The 17,484-nt window shown below is 48.9% G+C and overlaps 4 protein-coding genes across 19 annotated transcripts in view; 2 read left to right on the top strand and 2 right to left on the bottom strand.

Moving 5' to 3' along the window:
* The window catches only part of LOC128421706 (zinc finger protein 883-like), a 268,891-nt gene that overhangs the window by 121,627 nt on the left and 129,780 nt on the right, over nucleotides 1-17,484 (bottom strand). The window lies entirely within an intron of this gene.
* LOC128421734 (zinc finger protein 665-like) overlaps nucleotides 1-17,484 on the top strand; it is a 104,788-nt gene that overhangs the window by 22,278 nt on the left and 65,026 nt on the right. The window lies entirely within an intron of this gene.
* The window catches only part of LOC128421728 (oocyte zinc finger protein XlCOF6-like), a 226,920-nt gene that overhangs the window by 192,262 nt on the left and 17,174 nt on the right, over nucleotides 1-17,484 (top strand). For 2 of the 16 annotated variants that reach the window (XM_053404871.1, XM_053404876.1), the window contains exon 1: nucleotides 11,764-11,925. The exons of 11 other annotated variants lie outside the window; for them this stretch is intronic. The gene's annotated coding sequence lies outside the window, so the exon portion shown is untranslated. Of the gene's footprint in view, nucleotides 1-11,759; nucleotides 11,926-12,803; nucleotides 12,966-17,484 lie in introns of those variants that run through there. 3 more of the 16 variants (XM_053404890.1, XM_053404885.1, XM_053404870.1) reach the window with 3 other exon arrangements.
* LOC128421775 (zinc finger protein 883-like) lies at nucleotides 2,373-10,107 on the bottom strand. Its single transcript, XM_053404960.1, has 7 exons — nucleotides 10,051-10,107; nucleotides 7,040-7,544; nucleotides 6,758-6,839; nucleotides 6,439-6,521; nucleotides 5,363-5,489; nucleotides 3,157-4,048; nucleotides 2,373-3,091 (listed from the first exon to the last, which is right to left on the bottom strand). Exons 2-7 carry the CDS (start codon nucleotides 7,451-7,453, stop codon nucleotides 2,587-2,589), a joined length of 2,103 nt encoding a protein of 700 aa, XP_053260935.1. The 5' UTR covers nucleotides 7,454-7,544; nucleotides 10,051-10,107; the 3' UTR covers nucleotides 2,373-2,586.

Below are 17,484 nucleotides of genomic sequence, written 5' to 3'. Positions count from 1 at the left end.
CCAGAGCTCCTCCGTATTCTGGGGTTTGGGGAAGATAGTACTTTTCCATAGTCCCAGAAGTTTTTATTCAGTCATGCTGCTGGGGAGTTTTCCTACTAGAGGCTCACAGTGCATATTACTATCATACTGATTGCACTGTTGTTGCTGCTGCTGTTGTCATGGACTGGAGGGGTGCAGGAGGGGAGGCACCAGCTGGGGAACACAAAAGGGAAGAAGGCTCAGAGCCCAGGGACTGGTGGTGGGATGGCGATGAGCAGAAAGAGGGAGAAAAGGGAGCAGAATGGGAGGGGAGGTGTTGCAAGCTGAGGAGGAAACAGTGTTTGGTGAGCAGGAAGAGGCTGGGGCAGAGAGCTGTTCAGACTCAGAGGGAGGAGAAGGGGGGGCAGGAGACCATCAGAGGAGGCCATCAGCTGAAGCATCCAGGGAGACTCCCCCTCCTGCTGTGACCAGCTCCCCTCTCCCCTGGTCTCCTAGAGCGCACAGAGAGATCCATTTCAGACCCCATGAGCCTGTATATGACATTAAGAGGTATTTTTTTGTCCCAACATACATCACTTTAATCTCATTGACAATGAACTGTATTTTCTGCCCATTCACCCCATTTGGAGAAGTCTTTTTCAAGCTCCTTGCAAATTCTCTTTCTTTGAACAACCCTGGACAATTTACTGCCATCAGCAAACTTTGCCCCCTCCCTGCTCCCTCCGAAGTCTAGATCATTTATGAACAAGTTGAAAAGCCACAGGTCCCAATACTGATCTTGAGTGGACTCCGCTTTCTGCTCCTCTCCATTCAGAGAACTGTCAGTTTACTCTCTTGGTGCTTCAGAAAGAGGGCTGCTTCCAACTGGGGAGGCACATTTCTTCTAGGGGCACATTTCTGGAGTCCCCACGGTGCCCCCCAGCCTGGTTTCACTCAGCCAGGGCAGCTGCATTTTGTTTTGCTGCAGGTGAACCTTCTCCCTGCAACTTGGGATCTTAAAGGAACTGTGACGGGGGGCAGAGGGGGCGCAGCTTCCCCACACTTGTGAAGGAGCCATGGGGGGGAGGCAGGTGTAATGGGGGGGGGAGTAGTGTGGAGGAATGAGCGAGACGGAGCTTCTGGAGCCTGTGCTGCCCCCTCCCTGCCTGCTCCCTGAAACTTTCCTGAGCCTCTCCCCTTTTCATTTCAATGACTGGGGATCCCGCACAGCCCTCAGGGCACCTCAGTATCTTGGGAGGGGGGAGCTATTTTGTTTGCTGAGGGCAGGGACACAATCCTGTCTCATTGCGGGGTGTCAGGCTTTTCGGTAAGAGGCTCAGGTGGAGAAGCACTGAGAAGGAAAAAATCCTGGGGTGCTGATTTCCTCGGCTGCCCATCTCCCCGGGGGGCCACACCCCGCGGTCCCTCCAGGGTCAGCAAAGAAGGAGAATCCAGGCAAGTTAAAGGAGCAAAACAGCGGTCAGTAGACCTGATCTTTATTTGTAGCAACAAGGTTCATTCACACAAAGAGTAGGAACCCTGAGAAGATGGTTGCATGAACTTTTAAGACTTTTACCCCCTTTCCCATAATAAATTCTCCAACAACTTCATCAATACATGACATGGAGTTTTTTCGGGGGTTGTTGCTGTTGGCGTTTTGTATTTATATTTTAGATCTTGTTGTGATTCATGTGGAAATTGTTCAGTTGTTCAATCCCAGCATTCCAAACTAACCCCATCGCCATCTAGCAATACCTAAAATTTACTCTTCTACTGTAATTACCATTAATTTATTAATGTCATTGATACATGTGTACACAACTTTAACTACAAACACCAAGACATTGCACTGAAACTTTCAATAAATGCGCATGCATGCACTTTCCAAGAGTCTCATTCGAGAGCCAGTGGGGTGCAGTGCTTAAGAGTTTTGGACTAGGAACTGGGAGACCTGGGTTCAAATCCCCACTCAGCCATGAAGCCCACTGGGTGATGGCTTCACAGCCCAACCTACCTCACAGGGTTGTTGTCAGGATTAAACGATGAGGGGGAGAGCGACTTAAGACCACACTGAGCTTCTTGAAGAAACAGGTGGTATATAAAGGCATCCAATAAATTTCGCTAAGAAGAAAGGTAAGATTCTGCTCTTAGGCAAGACGAATCAGGTGCACAAATATAAGATGGGACATACCAGGCTTGTCAGTAGTACATATGGAAAAGACCTGGGGTCTTAGTGGACCACAAGACTAACATGAGTCAACATCAGCAAAATAGGCTGTTATTCTAGGCTGCGTCCAAAGAAGTCAAGTGTCCAGATCAAGAAAAGTAATAGCCCCACTTTCTTCTGCCTTCTTCAGACCACACCTTGAGTCCTGGGTGCCCCAACTTAAGAAGGATTTTAACAAGCTGGAAGGGGTGCAGAGGGGGGTTGACCAAGACAATTAAGCTTTGGGAAACCAAGCCTTCTGAGGAACAGGAAGGGGTGTCACGTGGAAGCTTGAACAAGCTTGTTTTCACCGGCTCTGGAGGCTGGTACCCAAATCAATGGCTTCAAATTAGAGATGCCCTTGGAAGGTTGTGGATTCTCCTTCCTTGGAGGTTTGTAAGGAGAAGTTTGAAGGCAATATGTCATGGATGCTTTAGTTGAGAGTCCTGCAGTGGACTAGACAACCCAGGAGACTCCTGCAGCTCTAAAATTCTATGATTCTCCCCTGTATGAATTCTTTGATGGGCCATGAGCTTGGTCCTCTTACTGAAGCTCTTTTCACATTCCAAGCACTGATATGGTTTCTCACCACTGTGAATTCTTTGGTGGGAAGTGAGGTTGTCCTTCCGGGTGAAGCTCTTTCCACATTCCAAGCACTGATATGGTTTCTCCCCTGTGTGAATTTTTTGGTGGGAAGTGAGACCGGAGCTCACAGTGAAGCTCTTCCCACATTGGGAGGACTGATATGGTTTCTCACCACTGTGAATTCTTGGGTGTGCCACGAGATTGGCACGGTGACTAAAGGTCTTTCCACATTCCAAGCACTGATATGGTTTTCCCCCTGTGTGAATTCTTTGGTGGGAAGTGAGATCGGCTCTCTGGAGGAAACTCTTTCCACAATCCAAGCATTGATAGGATTTCTCCCCGGTATGAATGCTTTGATGGGTAGCGAGATGGGCGCTTTTACAGAAGCTCTTTCCACGTTCCAAGCGCTGTGAATTCTTTGGTGGGAAGTGAGATTGGCTCTATGGCAGTAACTCTTTCCACATTCCGAGCACTGATAGGGTTTCTCACCAGTGTGAATTCTTTGATGGGAAGTGAGATTTTGCTTCCGACTGAAGCTCTTCCCACATTCCAAGCACTGATAGGGCTTCTCACCACTGTGAATTCTTTGATGGGAAATGAGACTTGCCTTCTGACTGAAGCTGTTTCCACAATTCACGCATTGATAGGGTTTCTCCCCAGTATGAATTCTTTGGTGGGAAGCGAGACCGGAGCTCACAGTGAAACTCTTCCCACATTCTGAGCACTGATAGGGTTTCTCACCACTGTGAATTCTTTGATGGGCCATGAGATTCGCCCTGTGATTGAAGCTTCGCCCACATTCCGAGCACAGATAGGATTTCTCACCTGTATGAATTATTTGATGGGCTGTGAGATGGGTTCTCTGACTGAAGCTCTTTCCACACTCTCGGCATTCAAATGGCTTCTCCCCCCTGTGAATTCTTTGGCGTTTACGGAAGGTTTTGCTTGTATTAAAGCTTTTCCTACATTCCAAGCACTGATAGGGTTTCTTGCCTGTATGAATTATTTGATGTGAAATGAAATGTGCACTCGTACTGAAGCTCTTTCCACATTCCAAGCATTTCAGTTGGTCCTCCCCTGTGGGAATTATTTCCTGTGAAGTGAGGCTTTCATTCCAACAGAGAGTTTTTCCCCATTCAGAGAACTGATAGGGTTTCTTCCCAATAGCATTTCTTTGGTGGGTAGTCGAATGGGAGCTGTGACTGAAGCTCTCTCTACACTCCAAGAGTGGCAATGGCTTCTCCACTGTGTGGATTCTGTCATGGGCGTCCTCGCTCTCAATTTCCAAATCATCAACACCTGCAATGAAAAAAGAAATGGATTAGAGCTGCAGGAAGAAATGGAGTTCCACTGTATTGAATATTGATCACTAACCCTTGTGATAGAGGAAGAATTCCATGAATCAACATTGGTGACCACACACTAGAGGTGGTCAGTGTTAGAGACAGAGATAGGACAGCTAGGACATAAAGAGGACCTTAAACCTAGGTTATGGGCTCAAAAATGGAATGTCCATTGACAAAAAATGACAAAAATACAAAGCTAAAAAGGAATGAACAGCATTTAAAATAATATGTTCATTTTTCATGTGGCCTAGTCCTTCCCCTGCCCACCCCCCTGATTTTTAAAGAAGGTCTCTCCTTTAGTCTTCAGAGAATAGCTGGAAGTGGGGAGGCAGAAAAGGGTCCTTCTTTCCTTCCACTCTGCAGTTTTGATCCGAAATCTTAGGTGCAGTTCTGCACTCAGAGCTCAGAAACTGCTTGTGTCTATGGCATTCCCTGTTGCAAAATGTGCATAGAACCATGTGAGTTTCAGACAATGGAGGTGGTGGATGATTGTGTCTACCTAAGAAACCAACAACCTCTTCATTGACGCTGACCAGGACAAGTGTACTGGCGAGGCAGTTATGGCAATGGCTCACCTCTCCAAAAGAGTACAGGGGTACCTCTGGTTAAGAACTTAATTCGTTCTGGGGGTCTGTTCTTAACCTGAAACTATTCTTAACCTGAGGTACCACTTTAGCTAATGGGGCCTCCCACTGCCGCCGTGCCACTGCCACACAATTTCTGTTCTCATCCTGAAGCAAAGTTCTTAACCCGAGGTACTATTTCTGGGTTAGTGGAGTCTGTAACCTGAAGCGTCTGTAACCTGAAGCGTCTGGAACCCGAGGGACCACTGTATGGGTGAATGGGATGCTAACCATTCAATACCAAGATGAAGGTCTACTAGGATTGCGTGTTGAGCAAGCTGCTTTGTGAAGTGAATTGTGGACAATTACAACCATCAGCAAAACCCCTCAATGCCTTCCACAAGCTCTGTGTCAGGAAGATTTTGGGCAATACAAGGCAGGACAGTGTCAAACAAAGATGTGCTTTCCTAACCTCAAATTCCCAGCATGTTCCCATTCCATTCTCAGCAAGGTCTATGCTGGCTTCATCCAGTCCAAGGTCAAAACATGCTGATAGCCCTTCATTTAAGGTCAGTTTTGGGGATATTAGAATCCCAGATGCTGCAAGTGGCCCTGCAGAGCTCCCTCAAAACCCGGGAGGCTTATCACAGAGAGAGATGCATGGAATTTCCAAAGAGCGATTAGGTTCCACAAGGTAGCCTTACTGAGAGAGGCCACGATCCCACAATTCTCCTCCATGACTTCCTTATGCAGAGCTCTCTGGTCAGGATCCAGCAACGCCCATTCCTTGTCTGTGAAACGAACAGTGACATCTTCAAAGCACACTGGACCCTAAGAGAGAAAGGGAAAGGTCCTCTTTAGACAGCACTAAGGTTGTCTGCAAGACCCTGAGGTTGGGAAAGATGGAGGGCACAAGGAGAAGGGGACGACAGAGGATGAGATGGGGGGACAGTGTTCTTGAAGCTACCAGCATGAGTCTGACCAAACTGCGGGAGACAGTGGAAGACAGGAGTGCCTGGCGTGCTCTGGTCCAGGGGGTCACAAAGAGGCGGACACCACTAAACGACTAAACAACAACAAGGTTGTCTGCTACACATTGCTCTGTTTCTTTCTGCTCTTTAAATGGTGTTTTGTTTCAATGGGATCGTCCTGCTGCAGATTTTAATTTGGGTGCTCTTTTTAATGTCTTAGTGGAATTCTTGTGTGATTTAGTGACGGACATTAATCTTAGTGTAAATGGGTAGAACTCTACATTGTGTTCTTCATTGTGTTCTGTCTGTGCCAGATGGAAAGATCCCCTCTCTGCTCCCCATGTGCTGTTCTTGGGGGGGGGGGAGACCCTTCTGATGCCCTAAAGACAACTTCCAGAAGTGCACTGGGGGAATGGAGGGGATGAGAAGGGGGGGGGAAGCCCCATTGTGCAACTGATGTGACAGGATAGGTGAATCCTGGGAACTGTTTTTTAGGCTTGATGAAGTGCTTCGAAGCCTGTTTCAGCATTCATCGATCAATCTAGAAATAAAACAACAATGACTTATGAATCATCCTATCGACCTTCAGAAGGTGAGTTAAGGCAAGGTGGCTGTTCCTTATTCTCAGCACATTAAGCTTCCTGAACCGCATTCCCAGCCTCTTGGCTTCTGTCCAGGCTGCCCTTGACAAAGATGCCTTCAGAGAAGCTTGGACAGAAGCCAAGAGGAGGAGAGAGATTCCTTGGGGGCCAGAGGCACCCTGGCTGCCCCCCCTCAGCCCCCTTCCCCACAGGGCTCCCTCCCTCTACCTGAGCTGCTTCCACAGCCGTTGCTTCTCCTTCCCCACCAGGAATAGATGGAAGAAGAGGTCTTACTGGCATCATCTGGTCACCTGCAAAAGATAAAAGTAAGTGGGAAGCCAGGAGTGCAGCTGCTCTCCAAAAAGTCTCACCTTCTGAGTGCATCTGGACATTTCATAATTTAGTTGGGTTAAAAAATACATCTCCCTTCCTTGGTGCTCCTGGCCCCAAGTGTTTTTCCCCCCTCTAAAAAAAGATGACAAGAACCCATGGATTCGTTTTGATATCCACAGAAAGGGACTAAACGGAGAACAGACTCCTTCCTTACCCAGCAGCCTCTCTCTGGTGTTCAACGGAGTCCTTTTGGTCTCAGAGGAATCTGGGCCCATTTCTGCAAACAGATCCTGTCTCTGAAATAGCAACAAAGATTCAAAACAGAGAATATGAAGAAGAGTTAGAAAAGGAATGACAGAGGCAAAAACCTAAGGGCAATCTGATAGCATTCAATGGCTGCTTTCCAGAAAAGGTTGGTATATTAATAGAGACTTTTCAGATATTGTCACTCACGTTCAGAGCCCCTTTGGAGTATCTAGAGGAAAGTCTCTCTCACCTGCTGCTCTGCCTGCTTTCTCTCCTCTGCCTGACTCAGGAGGAAACCTTCGGCCAGTGCCACTGCCTGGGAACTGGTCTCCGCTCCACATTCCCTCACCCAACTTTCCATCTCCGGTGGAAGGACTGCCAGGTACTGCTCCAAGATCACCAGGTCCAGCATCTCAGCTTTCGTGTGCCTTTCTGGCTTCAGCCATTGATGGTAAAGGTTATAGAGTCGGCTGCATACCTCTCGAGGTCCTTTGGCCTCCTGGAAGCAGAACTGCCTGAACTGCTGGCTCTGCGCCTCTGAGCGGAGAGTGTCCTCCTCACCCAGGATCTTCTGCACAGTTTTCTCCCAGAATCCCCCACTGCTCCCAGTTCTGATGGCATGGCCTCTTCCTGCTTCAGGGCCAGCTGAGTTTTTCTCATCCATCTGTGCTCTCAGAAAGCCTCCAAGAGAGATGAAGGAATCCCTTGATCTTCTGCCAAGTTCTGTCTATCTGAATTAGAGATCCTTGCAAATTCTACAAAGCAAATACATCGTTCTGTTAGAAAACTGACATATTGCCTGGAGGAGAAAAATGTTCCGTGAGGAAGTATGTATGAGTCTTGGAAGAGCCAGCTCTGGACTGCACCACAACCTAGACTCTTGAGGTTTCTTTAGAATGGAGAAGGAAAACGTATTTTTCGCTCCATAAGATGCACCTGACCATAACACGCACATAGTTTTTAGAAGGGGAATGCAAGAAAAAAATTTTTTTAAAGGGAGCGCTGAGCAGAGCCTGTCTGCATCCCAGGCTCTTCGAGCTTCTCCGAGATCTGGTGTCTAATATTAACGACTATCAAAAAAACCGGCAGAGAGGAATTGAGAGAGAATTAAGAGCTCGGACGTGAGATCTCCAGGCTGATAGTAGATTAAGACTGATGGACATTTGTTGGGGATTGAAACCGGGAAGGGGGGGTGGAGTTTGGGGATCCAAAGGGTGCATAATTACAATCTGTTTTTGCTTTTACTGTTTTGCTATTCGTATGAAAATTGGGGAAGTCGTGGAAGGGAATTTGGGTCGACTTTAGAAAGAGGATTTAAGAATGAGTATTGATATATAAATATTGATGTTTATAAGGTAAAATTGGCTTTTTTTAAAATGAACTAAATAGAAAAAGGTCAAAAATTGGGGATAAGAACTTGTTGAACTAACAATTTGAATTGGAATATAAGAAGGGGAGGTGTGGGGAAGTCAGAGAAATTTGTTATAGAAAAATAAGGATTGTAAACTTTATGTGTTTTTAACTTTTTTGTTTTTTAATTTTTTATTTTTTAATGCATTAAAGTGGAAAATTTCAATAAATATAAAAAAAAGAGAAGTGAGTCATTTGTACTGAGTGTTACCTGAGCATTGGGTTATAGTGGGGGTCCTAACCTAGGGCTCCTCAAGAGTTGCTCTCCTGCCCAACCCCACTTCAGGGCTCATTTATTTCCTTATCTGGCTAACTCCTGAGGGCCAAATGACATGTGGGTGGGGTCAAAGGACAGCACTCAAAAGCAAATAAAGTGGGACTCGCCTTTCTATGCCTGTAATGCATTTACAACTGTTCTTATTTCTGTTTTTTAAATTTTGTAATCTGCTCTTGGAAATTCGGGTGATGGGCAGGGAACTAACAGTAATGATGATGATGTTACATTGCTTAACATGCCCCCTTCCCAGTCATGAATACTTGAGGGCACTCCTGGGTCCATCATGGTCTCTTGAGGCCCATGTCCAGCTCAGGCTAGTTCCCCACCCCACAGACCTTTTGGGAAAGAGAGGACATGGCCCTGGTCTTCCCTGCTCTGCACCAGATGGGATGGTTGCAACGCTGTCTGTGTGGAACTGCCTTGAAGGCGACTTAGAAACTGGCCCAAAATGTAGCAGCCAGATGATTGGCTGGGCTGCCTCTCTTTATGAATGGCATTTCTCTCCCACCTCCTTGTCCAAGAAGATCAAGGTGGCATCCATGGGTCTACCCTTCCCCACTGAGTCCCCCCACAACTAACACATTGGATTCCTGTTTTAAAACAGTTGCACTGGTTGTTTCCTTTCCAGCAGGACCTCTCCTGCTCTCAGTGCCTTGGCTTGTGAGACCTCCAGTGGTGCTTTCATAGAACTGTAGAAGTGGATGGCACCCCAAGGATCATCTAGCTCAACCCCAAGCAATCTCAGAGGACACACTTGCATCTGGACACACACTAAGCACTGGAGGAGAAAATGAGCACTGCAGGATCAGGCCATAGGGCTGCCCCATAGAGCAGAGGACCCCCCCCCATCGCCCTCTCCTCCTCCTCCTCGACGGATTGGCCTCCTCCTCTTTTAACGACACCTTGATTGGTGGCCTCTGCCTCTTGTGGGAGGGAGTTCCACAGGTTTTACTCTGCCCTGCAAGAGGAAGCGCTTTCTCTTCTCTGCCTTCCTTCCTTCCTTCTCCTTGCACAGGTGAGGTTTTAGGGACCAGGGTATATTTCATATCCGAATGTTTCCATCCGCCTGTTGTTTTGTTGTTTAGTCGTTTAGTCGTGTCCGACTCTTCGTGACCCCATGGACCAGAGCACGCCAGGCACCTCTGTCCTCCACTGCCTCCCGCAGTTTGGTCAAACTCATGCCGGTAGCTTCGAGAACACTGTCCAACCATCTCGTCCTCTGTCGTCCCCTTCTCCTTGTGCCCTCCATCTTTCCCAGCATCAGTGTCTTCTCCAGGGAGTCTTCTCTTCTCATGAGGTGGCCAAAGTACTGGAGCCTCAGCTTCACAATCTGTCCTTCCAGTGAGCACTCAGGCCTCCCTAAAAGGGGACTGATCCATACATCTGAATGAGGTTTCTCTGCATGCATTTCCCCACTCTTGGACCCAAAGGGCCAGCAGCGCATCCATGCAAAGGAAGAGCAGAGCTGCCGCCCTCCTGCGACCCTCCCCGCCCTAACTTGCCCCCCTCTCGCCATGCAGCGCTGGGACCCCCGCTCTCCCCATGGGCCCTATCCTGGGAGAGAGGAGACTCACCGGATCCCAGCAGGCGCCCCCAGGCAGCCTCTGCAGAGCCGAACCAAGGGGACCCCCATACGCCCGACTTCTTGCAGGAAAGGGAGGGGTTGGGCTTTCGCTCTGGAGGACCTGCCCCCCCCGTCTTACTTTCCTGTCTAGGAATCTAGCTCGTTTCTGTTTAACCCTTGGCAAGCCGAGCGCACCCAACTCACGCCTCTCCCTCTCTCAAGTGCCGGAGCATCGCGCACCAATGGCATCCCGAGAAGGCGGAGGAGGAGAGGTTTATGGATTACTTCCGGCAAGGGATACATTCAGTTATGGACAGCAGCTGAACGGCCCCCTAACAGCTGGCCCCTGAAGACGGGTCACAAGAAATCTTCACTGGCTCCCGGTCCGTTTCCGAGCACCATTCAAAGTGCTGGCGCTGACCTTGAAAGCCCCAAATGGTCTCAGCCTAGAAGAAGGGAAGGAGCGTCTCCACGTCCATCGCTCAGCCCGGACACTGAGGTCCAGCTCCGAGGGTCTTCTGGCAGGTCCCTCATTGCGAGAAGTGAGGTCACAGGGGGCCTTTTCGGTTGTCGTGACTGCCCTGTGGAACGCCCTCCCACCAGATGTCAAGGAGACAAACCTCCATAGACGCCTAAAAGCAGCTCCGTATCGGGAAGCTTTTAATATTTCATGTTGGGTCATGTTTTCTTCTATTCTTTTGGAAGCTGCCCAGAGACAATGTTCTTGTTCTTGTTGTACATGTTGTTGTCGTTGGACATCCAGCTTTTAATAGCCAACAACACAGAGATAAAGGGCTGCTTCGTTCTGTGCTTTTGGACTCCTGTGTGGGCTTATGGTTCTGGTGCTTGTGGATCTCATGGGATTTAATGTCTTGCCATTAAAAATGCACGGGGATAAGTGCATTTACACAGACACATTTTCGGGAAAAGACCCAAACTCCGGCATGTAGCCGCAGGTGATACAATAGGAGCCTTTCTGCAAATGGCCTTTGCAACACAACTCACTGGGTGGTAACAAAGTAGACACATTTGCCTCTTTGCAATGTAGCCCCGTTTCCTCAATGAATCCACCCATTTCTTGATGAAATGTAACTTCTGCCAGGAAAACCTGAGCTGAAATAGTAAGGAGAGCAAAACAGCAGCCCTGTCTGACCCCAGTCACGTGGCAGAAGATTCTTCCTGAGCCCCCCCCACGTGAGATGGGTATCACATCATGGATGATCCATTGATGATCCATACGATCCATTGGTGATCCCCATGATGCAAGCAGACTGGGCCAAAGAGCAGATCTCTAGGCCTGAATGAAAAGGGTCTGCGGTGATGGATTCTGGAGTCAAGAAATCCGCCCTTTCCAATGATCTCTCAGGCTGGCCAGGAAAAGGCAGGGAGCAGGAATCCTCAGGCATCCCGGTTGACAGACAGACTTGTCATGTTGCCAAAACATGGAGTCTGATCTGATTTCCATGCAGAACTCATTTTGTGACTTCGCTGTTGGATTGTCGGGATCAGCGCCTCCCCCCTCTCCTGATCCCAGAAGGAAGACCGGGCGGGGGATTTCCTCTCCTCCTTCCCCCCCACCCGCTCAACACTTTCCCTCCCCTCCCGGCACATCCTCCTCTCACCCCGCCCCCGCCATCCCAAATCCCTCCCCCAATACATTGCTCCTCCTCCTCCTCAAATCCAGCTTCTGCTCCAGGAATGTGTGTGGGGGGGTGAGCCCCCTCCCACCCTGCCTGCTTTTCCCGGAAGTGGAGCTTCCACTCGGGATTGCTGCTCTGCCCCGTAGCTCGGGGGGGGGGCGCTTTCGGAAAGAGGAGGGAGGAGGCAGGGGACCCCTCCCCCGTGGATGTTGCAGGAAAGGAGAATCGGGAGCGAGGACAAAGAGGTAAAGGGGTCGCGGGGGGGGGAGAGGGGGAGAAAAGGACCCAGAGACCCCTCCAGCTCCCCCAAGCGCCTTCCGTGGGGCCTGGATCCCGGCACGCGTGCAGCGAAGGGGGCTTTCCTCGCAGGGCGGACCCCTCGCCCGGTTTCCCCTGGCTCCGCGCGTCCCATGAAAGGGTTAAGGGGCGCGAGAGACGCCTGGATAGAGACCCCCCAGTCCCTCCCTTGCTCCTGTTCTTGGGGGGGCCTAGGATGGAGAGATGGGGGCGCAGGGCGAGGTGTCGGTCGCGGTAGAGTGCAGGGGAAACTGCGGGAGAGAGGGAGGGGGAAGGGAAGAGGAGCACTGGGGGGGGAGATAGGAAGGCCAGTTTTTTTGGGGGGGCGTCTCAATCGTGGCTTCCTTGGGCAATCTTCGAAGAGGCCGCCTTGGCTTCTCCCTCCCGCCCAGGAATGCCCCCCTTTAAGGCGACCAGAGAGGGATCTCTGGAAAGTGGGGGGTCCAGTTCCCCCACCCCTTCCTTCCTGCAATCTCCATCCTCTTACTGCCCCATAAGCCCCTGCCCTGTCGAGACGCAGCGCTTCTGCCCAGTCCAACCATTGGTCCCCCTGGAGAGGAGAGGAAATCCCCAGAGGAAGAGCGGAGGGGGGAGGCCTTCTCAGAAGCGGCTCTTGGTTTCGCAGTCCCACCCAGGAAGCAGCCAGAAACCTTTTCCTCTCTCTCAGGCTTCCATCTTTAATGTCTTTTCTGCTGAGGATGAGGATAATGTACACCTGTCATCAGAAACAGGGGTGCAGAGTCCATGGAATGGCTCTCAGGGCTGATACAGAAGTTGCACCTCAAAAGCATTTCTGTTCCTCTTATTCTTTGTAGGCAGTGTCAGAGTGACTGACAAGCTGAGATACAATCCTTCAGCATCTGATGACAGCCATTGGACAAATCTTCCCAGTCAAAGGACCCATTTTCATGATAGACAGTGCCTGGGGCTGGAGGCTCTGCACACCGGGTGTGCCTGTACAGGCCAAAGACTGCCAGTATTAGCACAGGTAAGGTGTGTGACCTCCCCAAATTTATACACTATATGTGAATGAGAGTTTGTGGGTGGGATTATCGTTTACGGCAACCCTGTGATTTTCTCCACCCATAACATTTCATGAGCTGATATTGCAGTACAAATTCCAAAATAACTAGAAAAAATCACAATGTAATAAGAATGATTGTAGTATTTATATCCTGTCCATCTGGTTTGGTTTCCCCAGCTACTCTGGGCAGCTTCCAGTACAGTGGTACCTCAGATTATGTACTTACCGTATTTTTCGCACTATAGGATGCACCGGTTCATAGGACGCACCTAGATTTTTTGGGGGGGGAATAAAGGGGAAAAATTTTATTTCCCCCCCCCCAGGCGCGGGGCTGGGGCGGGGGAAGCCCGAGCTTCCCCCTCCCCCAGAACGGGACCCAGAGCCATGCCAAAGCTGCACGCAGCTTTGGCATCGGTCTGGGAGCTTGCGGGGCTGGGGGAGGAGGAAGCCCTCCACCAGCCTCCAAACCATGTTGGGAGACAGCGGGATGGCGCGCTGCGCCTCTCCCGCTGTCCCCCGAGTTTGCGGGGCTGGCGACGGGGAGGAGCAGGCTTCTCCCCCCCCCGCCAGCTTTCTAGCCAAGTTGGGGGACAGCGGGATGGCGCGCTGCGCCTCTCCCGCTGTCCCCCGAATTTGCGGGGCTGGCGACGGGGAGGAGCAGGCTTCTCCCCCGCCTCCAGCCTTCTAACCAAGTCGGGGGACAGTGGGAAAGGCGCGCTGTGCCTCTCCCGCTGTCCCCCGAGTTTGCGGGGCTGGCGACGGGGAGGAGCAGGCTTCTCCCCCCCGCCAGCCTAGTAACCAAGTCGGGGGACAGCGGGAAAGGCGCGCTGCGCCTCTCCCGCTGTCCCCCGAGTTTGCAGGGCTGGCGACGGGGAGGAGCAGGCTTCTCCCCCCGCCAGCCTTCTAACCAAGTCGGGGGACAGTGGGATGGCGGCGTTCCGCCTCCCCGCTGTCCCCCGAGCTTGTGGGGCTGGCGGTGGGGCTCTCCTGAAGCCTGGAGAGCGAGAGGGGTTGGGGCGCACCGACCCCTCTCGCTCTCCAGGCTTCAGCGAAAGCCTGCATTCGCACCATAGGACGCACACACATTTCCCCTTCATTTTTGGAGGGGGAAAAGTGCGTCCTATAGTGCGAAAAATACGGTAATTTGTTCTGGAGGTCCGTACTTAACCTGAAACTGTTCTTAACCTGAAGCACCACTTTAGCTAATGGGGCCTCCTGCTGCTGCTGCTGCTGCACCGCCGGAGCACAATTTCTGTTCTCATCCTGAAGCAAAGTTCTTAACCTGAAGCACTGTTTCTGGTTTAGCGGAGTCTGTAACCTGAAGCGTATGTAATCTGAGGTACCACTGTACACATAAAAGACAGTAAAACATCAAACATTAAAAACCTCCTGACACAGGGCTGCCTTCTGCTGTCTTCTAAATGTCAGATAGTTGTTCATTTCCTTGACCTCTGAAGGGAGGGCATTCCACAGGGTTGGCGCCACCACCGAGAAGGCATTCTGCCTGGTTCCCTGTACCCTCACTTCTTGCAGGGAGGGAACCAGCAGAAGACCCTCAGAGGAGTCGCTCCTTCAGGACTACAGCGCCAAGGCTGTTTAGGGCTTTAGGTCACAGATCTTGCTCCTCCATAATGATCTCCAAGACTGACATATAGTTAGCAGAGTAGGAAAAAACACTCAGAGGCAGCAAAAAATTCATTCAGCAGATAAATTAAGTAATGAATCCAAAAAATCACAAAAACGTAACTTACAGTAAAACCCTAACTTAGTATATCAAAACAGCACTCAAGTAAGAAACACACAAGCAGAGTAGAGAATTGCAGAATACGAAGTGCGACCAGGCGCCTTTCAATACTGTAATTTATAAACAATTCAATGTCAGAGGAACCTTGAGACTGAATAACAAGCTTGGCTCACTCCAGTTTAAGCCAGCATCTTCTGGTACCCAAAACAAGGAAGGTTCAGCATAATCTCATTACAACTTATTCCACCACCTGCTCTCAGCAGAAAGGAAACTCCCTTATCAGCTAAAATGTTCCAGCTAGAGAAAACATCAGCTTTGACTCACACAGAGTAAAACCAGCAGAACCTTCTTGAACCAATAGACGAGGAATGATCTCTATACATTAGATCAACAATTTTCTTTTCCTGAAAAATGCAGCCATGACACTTACAGGTCAACACCAACAGTTTGAATTGCGCTTGGAAATGCACTGGGAGCCAGGGAAGATCCTTTAGGACCAGTGATATGTGGTCTAGGCGGCTGCTCCCAGTTACTAGTCCAGCTGTCACATTCTGAATTAGTTGCTGTTTCTGTTTCACCTTCAAAGGTAGCTCCATGTAGAGCGCATTGCAGTAGACCAAGCAGGAGGTAACCAGAGCATTGACCACTCTAGTGAGACAGTCTGCAGGCTGGTAGGATCTGCCTGCCACCTGTTCCCCAGGGACAGTGCTTCTGTCTTGTCAGGATTCAACCTCAATCTGTTAGCCGCCATTTATCCGCAAACCACCAAGGCCACCAACACAGGCCATTCACTATCTTCACTGGTTCCAATTTAAAATATAGGAAGAGCTGGGTATCACCCACATGCCTCTGAACACCCAGCCAAAAACCCCTGATGATCTCTCCCAGCGGCTTCATATAGATATTAAAAAGCATGGGGAGAGGACAGAGCCCCGAGGCACCCCACAAGTGAGAGCCCAGGGGTCTGAACACTCATCCCCCAACACCACTTTCTGGACATGGCCCAGGAGGAAGGAGGGGAACCACTGCATAGCAGGGTCCCCAGCACCCCTAGAGGGTCCAGAAGGATACCATGGTCAAAGGTCTCCAAAGCCGCTGAGAGATCCAGCAGAACCAGGAAACAGCTTTCCCCTCAGACTCTAGCCCATCAGAGATCATCAAGCAGCAGAACCAGGGCAGTTTCTGTTGCATGATGTGGCCTGAATCCCAACTGGAAGGATCATGGTGGCAGAAGCTTTCCTGGTCCTGCACCCCCAAAAGCTCCAGGCACAGGACTTTCATTAGCTTTGAAGGGGCCATCGGTAAAAAGGAAGGAAATTAGTAAAAACTTTGCTAATTTTTTTGGAAAACTATATAAAGAAGGTCCAGAGACTCTAGAAAAAATAATTGATTATTTGGGCAAAAATAAACTACCAGTAATACCTAAGGAAAAAACTGAAATCTTGAACTCACCAATAACAGCTATGGAGGTGCAACAAGCTATACAGAGATCAAAATTAGGAAAGACACCGGGCCCAGATGGTCTTCCAGCTAATTACTATAAAAAGTTAGAACAAGCATTATTTCTTCCCATGAAAGACCTAATGAATAATATTCTGGCAAATGGAAAACTTCCGAAAACCTGGAAGGACAGCTTTATTACCCTTATCCATAAACAGGGAACAGATGCCTCAAACATGGCCAATTACAGACCCATTGCACTGCTAAATAACGATTACAAGATATTCGCAGACATTCTTGCAAATAGATAAAAATGGTGCTGAAAGAGATAATTCATAAAGACCAAACCGGATTTCTTCCCGGACGATTTATGCAATCCAATATTAGATGTGTGATTAATGTATTAGAATATTTGGATATTAAAATTTATAAACCAGCAGCTATTATGTTGGTAGACGCTGAAAAAGCTTTTGATAACGTGTCCTGGAAGTTTATGAAAAAAATTAATGGAAGAAATCGGACTGGGAGAAAATATTTGTAAAGGAATAAATGCCATCTATTCGGAACAATATGCAAAATTGATCATCAATGGAAGAATTACTGAGGAGTGCAAAATAAACAAGGGAACCAGACAGGGCTGCCCACTGTCTCCACTGATATTTATCTTGGTGATGGAAGTCTTGAACAATCAGATAAGACGGGATCAGCTTGTTAAAGGCACCACTCTGGGAAATAAAACATATAAAATTAAAGCTTTCGCGGACGATCTACTTGTTATGACTGAAAACCCTAAGGAAAGCCTGAAAAGAGTGCTGGAACTGATTAAAGAATTTGGAGAAGTGGCAGGCTTTAAGCTGAATATAACAAAAACAAAAATGCTTGTTAAAAATGTATCCACAGAAGAAAAGGACGACTTAGAAAAAATATTGCGCCTGAAAATCTCTTCAAAAGCGAAATACTTGGGTATTTGGATCACCCCCAAGAACATAAACTTATTTCAGGATAATTACACCAAAACTTGGCTAGAGATTAGAAAAAACTTGGTAACCTGGAGTAAACTAAAATTAACATTTCTGGGTAGGATTTCCATTATAAAGTTGAATGTGCTTCCAAAATTAATCTTTTTATTTCAAATGATTCCGATACTGGGTGAAGCAGGTTGTCTCAAGATATGGCAAAGAGAAATTTCTAAATTTCTGTGGGAAGGGAAGAAACCTAGGATTAAACACCTGATCTTAATAGACATAAAAGGGACGCGGGTGGCGCTGTGGGTAAAAGCCTCAGCGCCTAGGGCTTGCC

The sequence above is a fragment of the Podarcis raffonei genome, chromosome 10, assembly GCF_027172205.1.
Source record: "Podarcis raffonei isolate rPodRaf1 chromosome 10, rPodRaf1.pri, whole genome shotgun sequence".
NCBI lineage: Eukaryota > Metazoa > Chordata > Lepidosauria > Squamata > Lacertidae > Podarcis > Podarcis raffonei.
The sequence above is the reverse complement of the archived record's forward strand: the minus strand, read 5'-3'. Positions and strand labels throughout refer to the sequence as shown.

Coding starts and splice junctions, on each gene's coding strand:
- LOC128421775 (XM_053404960.1), bottom strand. CDS start 7,453: ATGGATGAGAAAAACTCAGCTGGCCCTGAAGCAGGAAGAGGCCATGCC. Junction 6,522..6,757: donor CACCAGAGAGAGGCTGCTGG/GTAAGGAAGGAG, acceptor TATCTTTTGCAG/GTGACCAGATGATGCCAGTA. Junction 4,049..5,362: donor TGGGATCGTGGCCTCTCTCA/GTAAGGCTACCT, acceptor TTTTCATTGCAG/GTGTTGATGATTTGGAAATT.